The following is an 18712-nucleotide window of genomic DNA, read 5'->3' as shown; positions in this document are numbered from 1 at the left end:
AGCAGGGTTAGTTCTTTTTGTTGAAAAGGGTGTAGCACATTTCATGGTAGAGTGGGGATTTGAATCGCAGTCACTCATTGAGAATTGAGAATGCCTATGTCATGAGTATCTCCCACCTCCCTCTTTCCCCATCTATTTTACCTCACAAATTATCACACTAGAGGTTTTTCAAAGTTCAACAATAAAATATTAGAATATTATTAAACTCCTAAGGAGAATAGAGTAGGAGAAAAAAAATGATAAGAATGAAGAAACAGATTTATATACAAATATTAAGATGTCCCTAAAGAACAGTTCAGATAGTGTTTGGTTTCAGATTTTGAATTTCTAAATTCTTTAAAATAAGTACTCTCTCTTCCTCTTCAGACTTCCCCAAAACTGTGAGATCACTTTACAGCTTTTGAAACAAATTCATCTCTGAACAAGGGATGAAATTCTCCCACATAAAGTTAAAATTCCCCTCTTGGCTAGAGATTAGTTCCTCTATGGCCCGGGATTAATGAACCCGGCATAGCCCTGGGCCTTTCGCATGGCTGACTGTCCTGTCCATCTCTTTGTTGTTAAAGTCATCAGCACCATTTGGTCACTAGTCTTAGGAGTTGCATTTTGTCCCAGGTCTTATCTCCATTCTTAATTTAAGCATAGCTAAAACAGCAAGAATAGAAATGAATGATAATTGTTTCACATCTACACAAGTGTTCCAGATTTAATAATTATGTTGTAACTAAGGATCTGGATTCATATTCAGAAGCTCTGAATTGGAGGAGTCCTCAAGCATCATGGACTTACATGAGAATCTTGTTTCTGGACCACATCAGAAAGTAGGCATTTGACCAGTAATAGTGCAATACTCATCTAGAATACCTGCCTTTTGGCCTTATCCTCATCTCTAACACAAGTGGGTTCTGTCCAGGGTCCTGATGCTTTGACTCCCACAGACTCCTGATTTGCTCTGCATGGTCACTATTACTGCTTGCCTATTCTCTCAAGCACCTAATTTTGGAGGTTTGCTCTCCACAGCTCTACCATTTTGTAGGCATTTGCCTTGATCAGAAGATGTATTTTGAGAGAGTGTGATCAAGGCAAAGGCCTGCTACAGGCCTCTAGTAGCTGCTTCCTAAGCAGGACATGAATGAATATGTCCTTCTTTTGTTTTCTTTTGTTCCCCACAATTCCTCATTTTGTATTAGAAACTAAATAACCCCCATATTTTTTCTATATTATTTATGATCTTAGCATCATTTTTTTGTATTATGTATTATCATTCACCTGAAAGTCAGGTGAGCAGGTTACAGCTTGTTGGACAGCATGTACCTTTAATCCACTCGAGGCAATTGCTCCTGGTCTCTGTCCTTGGATCCAGCAGGATATCCTTAGTTGCAATAGTCTTTGTCCTTGTCCTTGCTCTCAGAGTATCTGCCTGTCACTGCCAAGGAGTTAATAGAACTTGTGTTTTGTGCCTTTTTGCTATAATGAAACAGAATCTGTATTGTATTGGGAGAGGCCCAAAATGTCCCTTGGAGATGGGGGGTGGGTTTCAAGAATAAGCTGGTTGCTTTGCATGTGGGTGGTGCAGTGGCATAGCGCCAAGTGGGCAGGGATGTGCAGCGCACTGGGCACACGCCCCTGCGGGGGCATGGCAAGGGCATTCCAGGGGCGTGGGGGGGACAGGGCATGGCAGGGGTGCAGGGTGCATGCATACCCCTGGCGCAGTTTCCCCTCGCTCTGCCCCTGGGGGTGGGGGTGGGGAGAGCTGATAATGCTTTAAATGTTAGTGCATCCCAATGTGTATTATCAATATATTTATTTCTGAACTGTGCCATAGAGGATTATGATAAAACCACAAAATAGAGCCAGCAACAGACAGGGGGATTTCTCTAGTGGGTGGGCAAAAAAAATTACCAGTATTTTTGGGTTCAGGTTTATTAGACCTGGAAATTTTTGAAACACTTGTTTTTCTGAACATTTTTTGGTTATTAAACCCATACCCAAAAATATGCCTGCCTTTAGGTTACACATGAGTCTGGGAGACAGCAGGCATTGCGGAGCCGAACCCATACCAACTGCTGCCTCTGATCCTGTGTGTTTCCTGGTTTTGTGAGCTAGGCTTTAGTTGGAAAAGTTTATACATCCTATATAATCTGACAAGGTATTATTTGTTCTGTATATCAGTGATTATGCAGAGGTACTTGAGGCAATGAGCTTTCCCTGTTGAAAGGGGCACCTGTTGACCAAGTGAGAAATATATTCCAGATTCTTCATGTCAGAGGGTCAAAATCCCCATGGCAAAGCTCAGGGCCATCATTTTTAGGGGTTGTGGTTAGGGAGACTCTCACAACACAGCCTGAAGTTGATCATCACTTTTCTACTTTTCTTCAGTTGATCATCACTTTTCTACAGCATCAGGCTGTGTCATTCACACCAACCACCTCTTGCAGGGCTGGGTGAGCAGACTTTGCTTACCATAGCATGTCTTTTCTTCCTCTGGAGCTAATTGTAACTTTGATAGGTGTAAATTGTGGTAAAAGCATGGGAGAAAAAGTCTAAACATTCTTTCCCCACAATGTCCTTCTCTGATCTTCTCTGATCTTCAAAGCTATTTTGTAGGATTAATGATTGATTCACAGGAGAATCTGATCATGAATCTGTCACTCTTATCTAATTTGACCCAAGGCTGCTTAATACATTTATCTGGGACTGGAAGGGGATTTTCCTCCAAGCTATGTTTCCCTAATCTGGATAACCCCAGCCTACCCTGATCTAGTCAGGTCTCAGAAGCTAAGTTGAGTCAGCTCTGGGTTAGAATTTGGATGGGACATCTCCAAGGAATAGCAGGGGTGTGGCATAGAGACAGACAATGATGTGTCTTGCCTTAAACACCCTACTGAGTCACTATAAGTCCGTTGTAACTCGATGGCACACACACATAAATTGGCTAAAGTCTCTGGGGTTCTTTGTTGTTGCTTCTGTAGCATCTGGGGCGGTTCTGCTTCTTTTACTTAAATGAGCAAGACTAGCTAATAGCTTTGCAGGAGTCTTTCTCTGGTGTATTTGTTCTCTGGTATTGGACTGCAAGGTCTTTGATCTGAGATGGTATCTGTCTCAGACTAGTCACCAAAAGAACACGTGCTGCTGCATTTCCTGTCTGACATCTTCCCTGGTCCTCTGGTCCACTCTTCTGACTATTTAGCATTAGTGCAAAACAGAAGTCTATTTGCTATGGAGGGTGGGAAACACAAGTCGATGAAGGGATTGGAGAAGCCCTATAGTGGAAGGACAGCTGAATCTTCTCAGTTCCTCAGAGTGCTTGTAATTTAGCTGTATAGCGAAAGGGTAGTCTTTGGAGTGAGGGTGAACGGATGATATGTAGTATCCAGGTGGCTGGTATTCAGAAGACCCTGAAAAATACATGTTTGAGACACGGGCTGAATTATTCCTGTAATCAATACAGTAAGTTGTCCCTCCAAGACTACATATCTGTCAAGTTATGCATGTGAATCAATCATGATGAACTTTTGGGTTTCATGTGTTGCACCAGGTGGAATCTCTCTTTCCCACATGCACACATGACAAGTCAACTGTTTCGTTTTTAACTTTCACAATTCACATAACAAGTTTATAGTGTGATAGTGTGTATTTTTTGTTCATGTCAGGGATAAAGAGATCTGTGCTGACTGAAGGGAGATCAGGAAGGAGGGGCTTATTTGCCTTGCTATAGAAAAAAAACCCTCACCTTTTATGAACAGGCAGAGAACTAATGAAACCCTGTAGGCCAAGATAATTCAATTTGTTCTAATTAAAACCTGTGTCTGGAAAGCACACCCCAGAACTCTGCTTCCTTAATTTATTTTGGCTTCTGTAATTTAATATTTTCTTTTATAACTAGTTTGCTGCAACAGCATTTGTACAAGAACAGAAAGCTTATGGCAAGACCTGTAGTAGATGTCTGTGGTTCACACTGAATGCTGTTCTACATAGTATGCAGAATCAGATGGCAGACTTCTGCACTGTTCCACTTCAGTTTTAGGTTTGTGCGTGTGTCTTATTTGGAGTGCTCTCTTAGGTTAAAAAATTCCACACAAGTAGTGAATTAGCACATCAGGGATGGTGTGAACTAAACTTTTTAAATCTGAGTTTACTACATGTATAAAAAGTTCACACTGGAAACCTTAAAAATGGCCCCTCCCCTTATTTATTTATTTATTAACTTCACTTCACCTTAACTTCAATCTGAAGTGATAACTTCACCTTAACTTCAATCTGAAGTGATTTATTTATTAACTTCACTTCACCTTAACTTCAATCTGAAGTGATATTATCCAGCCTTTCCCCACCTACATTCAGTGTAGTTTGGCTTTTGCTAACCCTGCAGAAGGTATCATTTTTGTACTACATTACTAAATATTCTTTGAGACAAGAAGAGGAACAAAGGTTGGCATGAATGTATCTTATCTGTGAACTGCAGTTGTCAGAGGGCTTTCAGAAATGACAGATGCTCTCTCCTGAAATGAGCAATGCAGTCTTATTCCAAGTTTTCCCCAGTCTAAGCCCATAGAGTTCAAAGGGTTTAGGCCAGAGTAGCTGTGCATAGGATTTGCACTGTAAGGTGCCTGTTTGTGAACAGGGAATTAATAGAAACATGCAAATCTGTGTTTGAAAAGATTTCAACAGTGCTGTTGACATCCTGCGGGAGATGCATGATATGAAAAAAGCACCTTCTGAAAGCTCCAGTTGTCTTTGACCACACTATTGACATACTCCTGTACTTTGTATGTTCTAACAGTGCATTTCTGAAAGTGTTATTGGCACAAGACATTTGGAAGTTTCCAAAATATGTTTCTTTTCTGGATAAGCCATTCATGCGGAGCCAGATCCATAGAAAAAAACTTTACAAAGATAGTATATCAAACTAAACAGTTATACCTAATTCCTTTATAAGTATATATAGCTTGTTGCTTCCTGTGAAATAGTATGTAGCATATTTTAGAAATAATGGGGTGAAACGTTGATGTGTATATTTCATTCTTATGTCTAAACTAAGCATAACAGACTACATTTCCATTTTGGATATGTACATTGGAGAAGTGCCAATATTTTTGCTCCTTGATGTGATCACCAGGCAATGAGCAGTAATATGGTTAAAAATAAAGAGCCCTGCACACACTAGGCACTGGAAATACTGGGCATATAGAAAGAATATTTAATTAGAATTTGGGAGATAAGACAAATGGCCCATGCAGACTGTTGGAATAACCAGTAAAATTACATACCACAGTATGTGTTTGATGTTTGGAAAATGTTCAGTGATTAACTATGCACTAATAAGAACACTTTCCTGGGGAATAAACCTCCTTATGTAGACTTGAATAGGATTTTAGGTATAATTGCTTAGGATTTCATTGTTGGTAGTTTAGACAGAATTATTAATAATATTGGTATTGGTGGTTTGATAATAAAAATGGAAGACCTCTTCATGTGTCACCTAAGAGTTTAAAGTTTGCAATAATAATTTATAATGTGATTACAACAAACAGATGTTTTCAGGCAAACATGTACTATAGATACACTTGACCAAGAAACAGAATATGCTGTGGCATATGGAATACAACCTGGGGTTGCTGCTATGTAGTATAAAAACATGGGTTGGCCAGAATTGTGCAACAAATAATTCCTGTCTGCTATAAAGTTTTTCTCATGACACAGCTAAAGTCATTAATCATTTTGAGCTTCATTTGTCCATGAATGAAATAGATCAAACCTTCCTACCTTGCTTTACACAGTCATTATTAGGGAATAGTCTGAAAGTCTGAGAGACTCAGGCTGGTGCTTTAAGGTGTTAGATGAAGGCCTTGTGCATATGATCCATCCGTCCGTCCATTCATCAGTCCATCAGAAGCAATGCTTATGCTACTGCTGATTCCAGTTTGGCAGCAATAGCGTAACAGATTTACAGATATAATGTTGTATGCATGGGTGTATGCTGATGGATAATGCCGTATGCTGCAAAGGAAAAACTCTTCTACTCCCTTTAAAGCAAGTTTATTTTATTTATTACTTCCTTTATCCTGTCTTTCATTCAAGGGTAACTTACGTTATCTCTTTCACCCACCTATCCAACATTGTCTGAAAATGTGTGCTTCACTGCTAGTAGAGGACTGTGTAAGCTTCAAATGTTAAATTTGTGGAGCTCTAAGAAAAATCAGCCTCTTCCCATTATATTCTTCTTGGAAAGGGGACCTGTAGACTCAAGTTAGAGCATCTCCCGCTCAAAGAATCTCCAGTAGAAAGACCTCCTGTCAGAGTAGATAGTGGTTATCTTTGGAGAAGGCAGTATCATATATCTGTGTGTACTCATGTAATGTATATTGGTAGTATAATGGGAAAGTAATTTTTAAATCAAGTAATATTTTTAACCAACCCTTTAGCTGTTCACGCATGGAAGGATATAGTAGAGTAAGTTTTTTTTTTCTTGGGCGATGCCACTGGCACTGACATCCACTGCTGTATGATTTTTGAAAAAATGAAGAAGCCTTAACTCTGTGATCTATATTGAATTCTTGGTCCACAGGTATGGTGTGCCATCTAATTAATGCATAGCCTATTCCTCTCCCCTTTTTTATGTTTTCTCAGCCATAATGAAAGACAGAACACTTTTCTTCACCCAGTGACTGGCCAGATTCCAGAAGAAAACAACCAATTTGACCTGCAAAAGTAGGTTTTCTTTAGTTCTCTGCCCTCTGGGGCCTAGAATTGTGGTTTGGGAAAGTTTCAGCTAAGGTTCAGAGGAGACAACTGAAAACCAGTAACATTTATTTATCCCACAAATCCAGCTCAAGAGAGGACAGCAGGGATTTGCTATGAAAAATGGGGCAGGCAACTTGTGTGTGTACAGGAGAATTCTCATGATATAGATCCATATTCCACTGAAGCTGTTTAGGTCATTGCTTGCAGTGAATCTTGCCAAAGCATGCACACACTGTATAATATGATTTGAGTCTCAGTGAGGAAAGTGTACTATAAATAATGTCAATAAATAAAATTAAAATATGAATGAGATTGTGCACCCAATGATGTTATAAGCAGGCCCGTAGCTGCAATGGTGCAAAAAAGGGGCTAGGCCCCATCAAACATTCCTCATGCCCCTCCAATCAGGACTAGGGTTGGTGTGAAACCCATCACAAGTCTTTCAACTGAGCCCTTTGGGGACAGGGTAGAATATAAATCAAACAAATAAATAAACTAATAAATAAATAAATTCTCTATGTAAAAAAAAGGAAGGAGCTGAAGTACAAAAGGTGCGAATCCTATCATACATCTTCCAAATGTGAATTCTCTATGCAATTGACTAGTACAGCATTAGCAGTTAGCAGGGCTGAAGTGTTCTAATTTTAAAAGCCTGGAGAGTGACATAGGATGTATGAAACATTTTTCACTTTCCTAATTTTTGTATTCCTAGATCCATTGAATTACTTATTAGATCACTCATACTATTCAATTACATTGCTTTATACCATTTGTACAACTTGAGTCTCATGTACAAAATAGGTAAATAAATAACAAAGCACAAATAAATAGATAATGAAGAACTTAAATAAAGATGGGTTGACCCCCACCATACTCATTCCCCCCTCCCTCTTGAAAATGTTCTGGCTACGGGCTTGATTATATGTAATATGTGCAGATGCCAGCACAATATCTTTCAGTAATACCTATCTTACTTTGCCTCTCTCCATTCTAGTTCTGCCTTGGACATGTCAAACAAAACAGGCAGCAAGCGGCCGGCACCGGTTCATAGTGATTCTTCGACTCATACCATGGTTTCAGAGGCTCCTCAGGAACGACCCAATGGACGGGTATGTCTAGCTGCATAAACGTGTGGCCTTGATTCCTGTTTTCTGTGTATAACAGGGACAACTATGCTAACCTGTCATTGTGGTTTGAGATATAGGACAATTTTTTTACAATGAACATAAAAGATATAGGTTGTTATAAGGGCCATCCATAGGAATTTTGCTGGCAATAGAATCTTTACATTAGTAGATGCTATTCTTTATTTATATTTAAACATTTATATTCTACTATGCCTTGTGGCTCAAGGGGGAGAACAATCATATTTTTTTGCTTGGTAGAGGAAAAAAGACATAGCTAGGAATGCAGTAGGAACAATAAATAACATTTTCATTTGGAGTTGCCTAAGAAAATGTTATATACCCAAACCAATGCTTGCTTACATTGTTCCTCCTGGAATTGATCTATTGTCTGGGGGATTTGCCATTAGCTTCTGTTTGTTTGGGAGAAACCAAGCTGAATCACTTGTTTCCTAACACTTTCTATCTTTTATTTTCCTGAAGGCCTCACGCTCCTCCAGGAAGGGGATTGCATTTGGAAAACGCTCCAATTCCATGAAGAGGAATCCCAATGCTGCAGTGACCAAGAGTGGCTGGCTCTTCAAGCAGGTAAAGCTCCAACCTTCCCCTGTGCTGTGATATGACTTAATTTCTTCCCAAACTTCCCCTTTCCTTTGAACATTACAACAAAGCCTGCAACTGGAAGATAGCTAAGGAGATGCTTTGTGCAGGTCAATGTCATTTTCCCTCCACCACATGATACTCCTTGCAACATTGTGGAATGAGCTGTTGAATACCCAGTAGTGGAGGTGGGATGCAGTCTATTCGCATCTATTCGGTAGAACCGTTTATTAATATTATCTCAGTTCGGAGAACCAGTTATTAATGATTAACTCCACTAGGGACAAGGGGGTAATCTCTGTCCCTGGGTACAACAAATCTCGTCAAGTGGGAAATGCAAAATCGCCCCCCAGGGCCCCCTTCCCCCATGGCACCCCACCCCACCCCACGGCACTCACCCCCACACACTTACCTTCATTTCAGAGCGAGATGGGAATTGGCAGACAATCCCTAACTTGTCTCTTTTCTGCAGCAGATAGATTTTGGCCTTAACAAAAATGGCTACAGTAATAGCCAGGTAAAAGGGAACTGCACCTGGGGCGCATGTGCCCTGCGTCCTTGCCACAGCCCCGCCCAGGAATGCCCTGCCCCTGGAATGCCCGGCCATGCCCCTGTCGTGCCCCGCCCAGCCCCATTGGCGCTACGCCACTGTTTGAATCCCACCACCATCGTAAGCTGTTATTAAAATTTTTGGATCCCAACACTGCCAAGTAGTATTATTCTGACTCAGTCTTTTCCTCTTCAAGATTCCCATGTAAAAACCCAGTGTAAACTGAATTGGACCCATGTGGACTCTTACTCAATTTATTTTTATTTATATTTGCATTTATACCCCACCCTCCCCAAAGGACATTGTTGTACCCACCTTGAACCTTGATAGGTTTTCCATGAGACTTTCAGGGTCCCATTGCACTGTTTGCTTTGGAAGTCTCCTGTTTATGTGCCATCTCTTTTGAGATCTGTTGGAGGGAGCTAAAGAATTATACTTTTCTATTACTTTTTTAGGTATTTGTATCAGTCATGCTCTTTTTTTAATGGGACATTTTTTTGGAAGTTTCCTGACTGGGATTGTGTTCAGTGCTGTGCATTATGACATAATATTCATTTTCTGATCTCTCTTTTCAGGCCAGCTCAGGAGTGAAGCAATGGAATAAGCGCTGGTTTGTGTTGGTGGATCGCTGCCTCTTCTACTACAAAGGTATGTGGCAGAACCAAGATCTCAAAATATTTTTTTACTATGAGGTGCCCATGAACAGTTTCAAAACAAACTCTGAAATGTATGTTTTAGCTCTAATCAAACACAACAGCTTGAGCGTTTCCTTTTCCTAATGGGAGTAAAGCTACGTTCTCTTAGTGTTCTTCTGGCAAGCAATATTTTCATATCCACATAATAGATGGAGGTAAGGTGATCCTTGAACATTCAGGAATGTGTGAACCTGCTTCCTACCATGTCATTTTGCTCTCATTGTCTATTCTGACTGGGAGTGTTCTTCAGGTTCTTAGGCAGATAAAGGGTTTTCAAACACCTGTTGCATGAGATCTTTAATGAAATAGAGTGAAATAGCATTTGTGATGAGAACATATGAAATGCCAGACTGGTTCAGACAGAAAGACATCAATCACAGTTTGAACATATTGGTCAGTTTGCCCAAATAATGTCTATTCTGGTGGCAGTGGAACTCCAGAGAAAAGTCTTGCTGTCTGAGATCCTGTAACTGGAGAGGGCTAGGACTGAATCTGGAACTTGCAAATACATTCTTTCCCTCTTTCTCTTGGGGAATATTTGAACACAAAAAGCTGTCTTATACCGAGTCAGACCACAGCTCTATCAAGGTCAGAATTGTCTGCACTCCCCAGCAGCAGCTCTCCAAGATCTTGGATTGAGGTTTTTATCATCTACTGGCTAACCCTTTTTCAACAGTAAATGCTGAGGATTGAACATGGGACCATTTGCTAGCCAAGGAGATGCTCTTCCATTAAACCATGATCCTTCATCATTGCTGTCGGATAATATAGCCAGTTTCTTTTTTGTAATCTTTGAAGAACATAGTGGTCCAACTATAAAATAGAGAGAGAGTACTCATGTGGTGAAAATGATGAATAGACAGCCTCTAAACAGAAACAGAAATTTATTTAAAATGGCATGCAAAGTGGTGCATGTAGACATGAAGACATGATGTGAACTCCTAAATAGATGCCTGCAATCCTCCCATAAACTTCCACTGCCCCCTCCAAAAAGATAGCTTACCAGCTCAGATTCATGGTTTGAATGTTGGTAAACAGTTGTTTCTACACAATGGGAATATTCCTTGGTGCAGTGTTATCTAGCTGTTTCAAAGATGGCTGCATAATTCCCTTGGTGAGCCACTGCAGTTGGGAGAATTCTTTCCCCTTGCCACTCACATGTATGTTCATCCTTCTGTCATTTCTCCTGGGGTGACTCTACAGAGATTGTCTTTCATGCTGGCCTGTTTCCTGAGACTATCTCAGAAGCAAATCTCTGCTAACAGGCTGAGGCAATTTTATGTGGAATCTGAGATTGAGTTGCCCTTACTGACTTTTTTTTAAAGAAAAGGTGCTTGTGGGCAGCTGAGACATTACTACAAGATTCTGAAGGCTAATTGTCTATAGCAATGAAGACTCCCATTTTATAATATATTGGGAGATCCCTGCACTAAGCAAACAATATTTGATATTCCCAAAATCCTTAATAAAGCATTTTATTGCACTAAATTCAACAAGAATGGTGTGCAAGGGAAAGAGAATGTATAGCAGTGTAGGCTTGGTTGTTAGTAACTACATCTTTTTCTCCATCTACATTATGGTAACATCTCCAGCAGCCATTCAATTATAAAATGTACAAAACATCTCTGGTGGCTGGGTTTGAGATAGTTCGTCTGGAATAATGGCCTGGATCTTTGATTCTTTCTGTTAACAACCCCACAAGAATAAATTCCCTGCCAGTGCTATCAGCATTCATTGCTGTCTGAGGGAAGTAGCTAATACCCTCCTGCTAATGAAAGAACTTTTAATACAACAACATTTGTGTGTGGAATAAAAACATTTATTAACAAAATTGGTTCAAGGTAAACAAAAGCATAAGGCGCAGCATGGGGGTCTGATCTTATGGTATGTGTACTGGGCAGCCAAATATTGTTGTCCCCCAGACACCTAAATTTTTCTCTGCACGCCTGCCGCTGAAAAATTATAACGCACACTGGAGCAGCTGTGAGGATTCCAGATGGAAGCGGTCGCCACTTCCTGAAGACTCCTTTGCTGCCATGGAGTGCGAAGCCATCCTAAGCTTCCAGCATCTGGGCAGGTGAATCTCCCTTGGCTTGCTCCACCCCAAACCCTCGCGGAGGAGGGTTCCCACCACAGCCGGGTATTTTTGGTCCCGCTGCCCCAGCTAAGATGATCAAGTCCCCCCATGCGCAAACCGCCGTATAACAGCAATACAGCGCATGCACTAACACAGACCAAAAAACAGGGAGAGGTGGGTGGGAAACACACACGTTTCAGCAAATGGGGAGGTGGGGAGGCCGGGCTCAGGCATAAATAGGCCGCCCGGCCCCACCTCCTCAGATGACGTCGAGGCGCCAAGCGTCACTGCCTGGCGGCCATGACCTTCCAGGCCTCGTGTTGCCGGCAAGCTGAAGCCTCGCGAGCCCCAAGGAGCCTGCAAGGCAAGGGGGAGGAGGCAGCACCAAGGAGGCTGTCCCTTCCCCATCAGCAATGGCAGCCACGGTAAGTCACGGCTGTTCCTTCTCTCCCTCTCTCTGAACTTCCTACTAAGGATTAATCTTTGCCATTCAGGCCCAATTTCAGTAAGATGGATTGATAATAGTACTGCAAAAAGGAGGGGATTAAGAAGAAAGTGAGGATAGCACATGCAAGATGGTGGCTTCCAATCTATTTTATATGTGGCATATTCTGTTCTTTAGAACGTAATTTTTTTAGAACAGATTTTAGCAAAATCAAACATCAATCATATTCCCTTTTCATGTTTCTTGATGCCAGATCAAGGCTCCCCCAGTGATAGGAAGTTTCCCATATCCATTTTGTTGGTACTCTTGATATTTTTGAGGTATGGTGCAAGTGTTTTTCATATCTGCAATGTTCTCTATAAATATGTGGATCCCTCACATTCCTTAGTTTTCAGAGGTCTTCTGTTTCAGCCTTCTCTCTGACAGTGTGGCTGGAGAGTGAGCATGAATAATTAACTGGACAGTATTGTGAGCTATAAATGTAACTGATACGTGCTGGAGTGTGTAAGTGAGCTTGTGAGCCTGAGTCAGAGGGAATAAGAAGCACACAAAGGAGTAGTCTTCCACAGGTAGAAATTATTGATTTCAGGGCTCAGTCTCTTATTTTAGCCCAAACGGGAATCTAGCAGTTCTTGGTTGTTTCCTGCTCTGCACTGGGGATGAAGGAGCATGTTGACTGAGATGATCTACCTCAACATCTCTGACATTTTAGTGGACAGACATACCTAATTCTTTTGGTCTCTGGTCTTCCTTTATGCAGATGAGAAGGAGGAAAGCATCTTGGGCAGCATCCCACTTCTCAGCTTCCGGGTTGCAGCTGTCCAGCCATCAGATAACATCAGCAGGAAATACACCTTTAAGGTCAGTGCATGACTGAAGTTGCAGGGTGTTTTTTTTCTTGTACAGTGATTGAGGTCTTTGGGTGTGCTAATCCAGGTGTATGTCTAGTTATGTGGCAGAATCATAAATAAGTCTGATGCTGATAACACTGTTCTGCCATTCTTCATCTGCTCTTACTTTCCTTTAGTGTGGCCATCTTTCTGGGAACTGCACAGAGGTCTGTGTGTCAAGGCACTGAAGATCTGAAATCAGTGTTTTGGCCAATAGGAATAGCTGAATTACCTTGTTTGAAATAGTTCTACTGTAAGGATTAAATTCTATGTTTGTAACCTGCCTTTGGTCAAGCAGGAAATAAAGGTAATAAATAAACAAACAGAATAAGTTGCGTTAGCACCAGGAAATAAATGTTTAAGAGATTATCCAAGTAGCATGAACCACCACCTCAGCTAGGGTATGGTAACTAGCTTTTAGGGGGTAGGGCTCCTGTGCAGTGGTGGGATTCAGCAGGTTCGCACCACTTCAGCAGAACTGGTTGTTAAAATGGTGCTTGTAAACAACCAGTTGTTAAATTATTTGAATCCCACCACCGGAACCGGTTGTTAAATTATTTGAATCCCACCCCTGCTCCTATGCCTTTAACAGTGGCATGATAGTAAAATAAACAAACCTACATCTGCACAACATTCATTCATTCACTTAAAATTGGGGCCAAGGTGAACTAACAGATGGAAACTGATTTTTGTTTGCCCGTGGAGAATAATGGATCCAATAGGATTCTGGAATGCTTTGAGGAACCTGATGCCTCCCAACAACTAATTAGATGAGCTGACAGAGGACTGGAATAACCGGCCCTCTGAAGCCATGGATGAGATCGTATCCCCAAAACCCTCTGCATTCCTGTGCCAAACCATGGTACGCCTGGGGCTGAGAAAGAAAAAATGGGAGCTAAGATGGCCAAAGTGAGTTGGGATGCTTATGAAAGCTTATGAGGTGGTGGTGAAAGCTGTGAAAAAGTGTGATTTTGCAGCTAATATTGCACCCACAAGGTTGTGTCCAACTCAGTTATTTAGGATAACATGACTACGGATGACCTTGACTGAAAGGCACCAAATTGGTAGGGATTTGGCTTTCAACTGTGATGATTATGCAAGGCATTTTGTGGATAAGGTCTTGTCTCTCTGCTAGGACCTTTTGGGCAGTCTTGATGCAGTAAGTAGACTACAGGCCTGTTGGCCAGCTTTGGGTCCTTCATTGGACCAATTCATCTGACTCTTCCAGGATGATGTGGACAGAATCCTGAGAGCCTTTGTGCCTCATAGACCCGTGCCTGTTCTGCTGATAAAAGCCGTCATGGGTGAAATATGGGCTCCTCTGAGGGAAATGGTCAAACTGTTCTTCAGTAATGGGACCTTTCCCAGTAGTTTAAAAGAGGCCATGGTGAGACTGCTCTTTTTAAAATAAATCTCTAGATCTGTCTGATCTGGTCAATTACTGCCCAGTGTCAAAATCTAGCCTTCCTGGGCAAGGTAATTGAGACAGTGGTTGCTGAATAGCTCCAGGCTTTTCTGCCGAAACCATTGACCGTGGACCCATTTCAGTCCAGCTTCTGCACTTGCCATGGGGTGGAGATAGCTCTTACCATTGTTATGGATGACCTCTGGGAACTCCTGGACCTGGGTAGGTCAGCACTGCTATTGCTGTTAGATTTAGGAGTAAAGCCTTCAACCTAGTATCACCAGACTGCAAGCTTTTTGAGACTTCTAGATATAGATTGTGAGCATTCCCTCTACCAGTCACCCTTGCAAGGTAGGCCACCTTGGTCTTGTAGGAGCTTGGCTACCCTCTGGAACAAACTGGACATGATTCTGGCTTTTATGCATAAACTCTTTACTTCTGTCAGGTAGTCAACAGTACTCCTGCAAACTTAAGCCCCTGCACCATACCAGCTTCCTCCCTCTTGCCCTGCTTCCCTTTTATCCCTCTTAGGAGGTTGCTGCTCCAGCCTCCTAGTGGCTGGTGAGCTGTCTGTCTTGCCCTACCAGCTTAAGATGGGCTCTTCAGACTTCCTTGATTGCAACCTGGCTGAGGATGAGCCGGTCCCACCCCACTCTCTAAGACTGCTGTGGACTTTTGATTGCAGCTTAGCTAGGGCTGTGCTGCTTCCACCCTGTTCCCCAGAACTGTTGAGGCTTGCTCTTGTTGCTCAGGCTCTCCTGCCATTTTTTCTGCTGTTCCTTCCTGCTGCTGGCTTCCTGGAGGTTCCTGCTCCTTGTGGTAAGTCCAGGTCTGTCAGTTGTGTGGTGCCCCAAGATTCCTGGAAGAGCATTTGTGACAAGGAGGGGGATGGAACAGGCTGCCAGGTGCTGGGAGGCAGCCCCATCCCTGGACATAGATGGAGTTGCTGAAGTCAGCCTAACTGACAAGGTTTCAGAATGGGCCACTAGCAGCAAGTGGGTTAAAGTACTAGAATTCTCAAGAATATAAAATTCTGCTTATGGGCACCATTCTGACATCATCACAAATAGAAAACACTCAGAAGATATTGAAGATTCCTATATAATTGCCATCTCGATGATTTAAGTATGCCAGTCATCATTTTGGGGAGAGGGGAGGGGGAGATCTTCCATTGCAGTGCGTACCCTGTTAACATTTGGTATAGATTATTGCAAGCCATTGTATGTGGATCTGCCTTTGAAGGCTAACTTGAAGCTGCAATTGGTACAGATTGCTTTGGCCAGAATGTAAACAGAAATGGGTAGTAGGAACCATATCACTCCAGTCTTTTCCCATCTACGCTGGTTGTTTCTGGGCTCACTTCAAGGTGTTGATATTAACTTTTAAAGCTCTATATGATTTGGATCCAGCATACCTTAAGGACCTCCTTCTTTCTTATGAACTTACCCATCTACTCTGGTAATCTTTGGAGACCATGTTTTGGGTGCTCCCACAATCTGAAGTTAGATGAGCAGCAACTGAAGAAAGGGCCTTCTTGGTCATGAGGCCAAAACTGTGGAACTCCCTCCCCAGGGAGATTGGTTTGCTACACTCTGACAATGGATGGAGTCTTTTTTTCCTGTTCGGCATACCCCCAATTAGTGTTTTGGGCCTCTCTCCCTGGTTTTTGGCGTGATGTCTCTTTATATGTTTTTAGTGACCTATTGTGTATATATTTGATTTTAAATGTGTAATGTGAAAGTGTTTTAATGTTTGATGTTTGCAGCATTGGAGACCCTATTTGGGTGAAAAGGCAGCATCAAAATATTTTTTTAAGTGAATAAACCATTCATTTGTAAAGAACTCAATCATTCATGTTTTTTCTCTGATATGAACTAATACAGTAAATATTATTAATGGTCATGATATCTCAGCATTTTCTGAGCCTCTTGGCTATTTTAGATGTAGCCATGCTGTAAAATTTTGGCAACCCCGCTCTGTAGTCTAGTGCTTACACATAAAGTCTCACCACAAATATCACCCCAAAGCTACTTAAAGTTATCAGCCACATGGACATGGTTTATTGCTATGACTGTGCTTTCAGCCACATAGCATGATGAAGGAACACCTGTTAGAAGCCAATTATACTACCCTGATTGCACTGGCTTGCCAGGTATCCTCTTAAGGCGGGCAAACTCCAGCAATTTTTGCCATTGCCTGTCTATGCTCAGCTGGTCAGCAGGGAGAAATAGGTAAGCAAAATGGGGTGGGGGGCAATGATAGCTTCCAGTTTCAGCATGATTTGGAAGCACTGGCGCCACACTGGGGCAATGCTGTAGCTCTCACCCAGAGTTTTGCAGTAAATGCTAGAGCATCATTCCTGGCATGATGCCAGCATTTCTGGATCACTCTGGAGGTCCTGTCATTCATCCCCCCTACCCCACTCCACAGTAAGTGCTTGTCTTCATCTGGTTGCCAGACTATTCCCGGCAACCCTGCAGATATGAGTTACCTGGAGTTACCTGGAGTTAGATCTAACTGGAATTTGCTGTAAGGTTGGATAAAACTATCGTTTAGAATCCAGCCTTGGAGGAGAGACTAATTTCCATTAATCCATGTGCCTAAATTCTGGTAACTGGTTTTAGTTTCCTGCAGTCATTCCTTAATGATGTTCTGCATGAAAAGTGAAGAGAGATAAGGGAGAAATGAATCCCATATGTGAGCACAGTAATAAACAAGGTTTGTTTACATCTTGGTTTAATGTTACCTTGTTACATCTGAATGCAGCCCAGGTGACCTAAAGCAAGCCACTGTTCTCCATGCCCCGCCCCTCCCCCAAATCTGCAACATGGGAATAGTAACACTGATCTGCCTTGTAGGGTCATTGTAAGGATTGTTGAACTATTGTATATGAGGTGCTTTGAAGACTTTAAAGTGCTGGAGTTCCTGCAGTTCAAAGATATGTGGGGCTAAAGAGACTAGAGGCATTTTTGTTTGTTTCCTATTGGAAACTGTGCTGCTACAAAAGCCTGGCAGACAAATACCCATTGGTCTTTAGATAGCAATGGTATTGCCACTGACATTTCTGTCTTCTTATGTAACCTCCATGTTGTCTCTGCAGAGCTGTATGGAGGAGCTATTCACACCCTAATGGCATTGGCTTCTTGCCAAGAAGGGAGGGCTGATGGAAAGGGAAGACAGTAGCAGCTAAAATGCATTATTTCTAGATGCTTGACTTCAATCCCTCAAGCTTGTTGTAGGGACTCTACGTTTTTTTCTGAGCCTAGGCATCTGAGGGAAATCATGTCTTGTTGACTCTACAAACTATAAAACATGAAGAGTCATGGGAGTTTTTTTACATTGATCAAAACTTGACTCTCAATAGTAATTAGCTGATCAGTCGGACAAGAGATGGTCTTGCTGCTGAAAACCCTTTTAAAATGTATAATGAAAAAAAAACCTGCAATGGCTGTTTTGTGCAGATCTTGTTAAGCCAGTGTTTGCTACCCATTTTTAAAGGGTTAATGCCAACAACTAACGAAGGTTGCAAACTGACATAGGAAAAAAAATTACCTGTCCCTTTAATAGAGTCTTCATGGGTCATTATTTACCTCCATGTAATGAAAAGCTCCATCGGCCTTTTCCACACATTAAACCTCTAGTAAAGGGACAGGTCTTTGTTCTTCAGGCTAGCTAGCCACTCTAGCACTCACACGGGATAGCAGGAAAAGCTTAACTTGGAGAATGTTTGTAAAACTCTTTAATCTCCTAAATTGGGGTGTGTGTGTGTGTGTAGGGTGTTGAAGAAATTGTCACTTTTTATTATTTATTTATTACATTTATTCCTGGCCAGTCTTCCGGTGAATTCAGGGTGGCATGTCTAAAGTCATCTGTTTTGCTGTCCTGTGAAGTAGGCTAGATTAATAAGTACAGTGAATTGTCAAAGGCCATTTCTGGGTGAGTGAGAATTTGAATTCAGGAAGTAATAAAATCATGCTCGGAGTCTCATGAGTAGAAGCAATTTCCACATTCACTAAGACTGATTCTTTGTTGGTTTTGCATTCTTGTTCCTCCTTCTCCTTCCAAATAAAGACAGCAACCTTAGGAAAGGCGACATTGATCCAGAGCTGCCCCTGTGGCAATGCTATAATTAGATTGCCCTAAATGTCAGTGTGCAAGAGACTCCTTTTCTGTCTCCCTCTT

The 18712-nt window shown here is 41.8% G+C and overlaps 1 protein-coding gene across 13 annotated transcripts in view; it reads left to right on the top strand.

The window, feature by feature from the left end:
• PLEKHA6 (pleckstrin homology domain containing A6) overlaps positions 1-18712 on the top strand; it is a 210594-nt gene that overhangs the window by 134988 nt on the left and 56894 nt on the right. For all 13 annotated transcript variants that reach the window (XM_048497311.1, XM_048497312.1, XM_048497302.1 and 10 more), the window contains exons 2-6: positions 6631-6711; positions 7739-7853; positions 8352-8456; positions 9594-9666; positions 12996-13096. In XM_048497311.1, coding sequence (XP_048353268.1) covers positions 7752-7853; positions 8352-8456; positions 9594-9666; positions 12996-13096 — 381 coding nt within the window. In that variant the 5' untranslated portion in view covers positions 6631-6711; positions 7739-7751. The remainder of the gene's footprint in view (positions 1-6630; positions 6712-7738; positions 7854-8351; positions 8457-9593; positions 9667-12995; positions 13097-18712) is intronic.

This window comes from Sphaerodactylus townsendi, linkage group LG05 (genome assembly GCF_021028975.2).
Source record: "Sphaerodactylus townsendi isolate TG3544 linkage group LG05, MPM_Stown_v2.3, whole genome shotgun sequence".
Classification (NCBI taxonomy): domain Eukaryota; kingdom Metazoa; phylum Chordata; class Lepidosauria; order Squamata; family Sphaerodactylidae; genus Sphaerodactylus; species Sphaerodactylus townsendi.
This window is presented reverse-complemented; position numbering and strand designations above follow the sequence as displayed.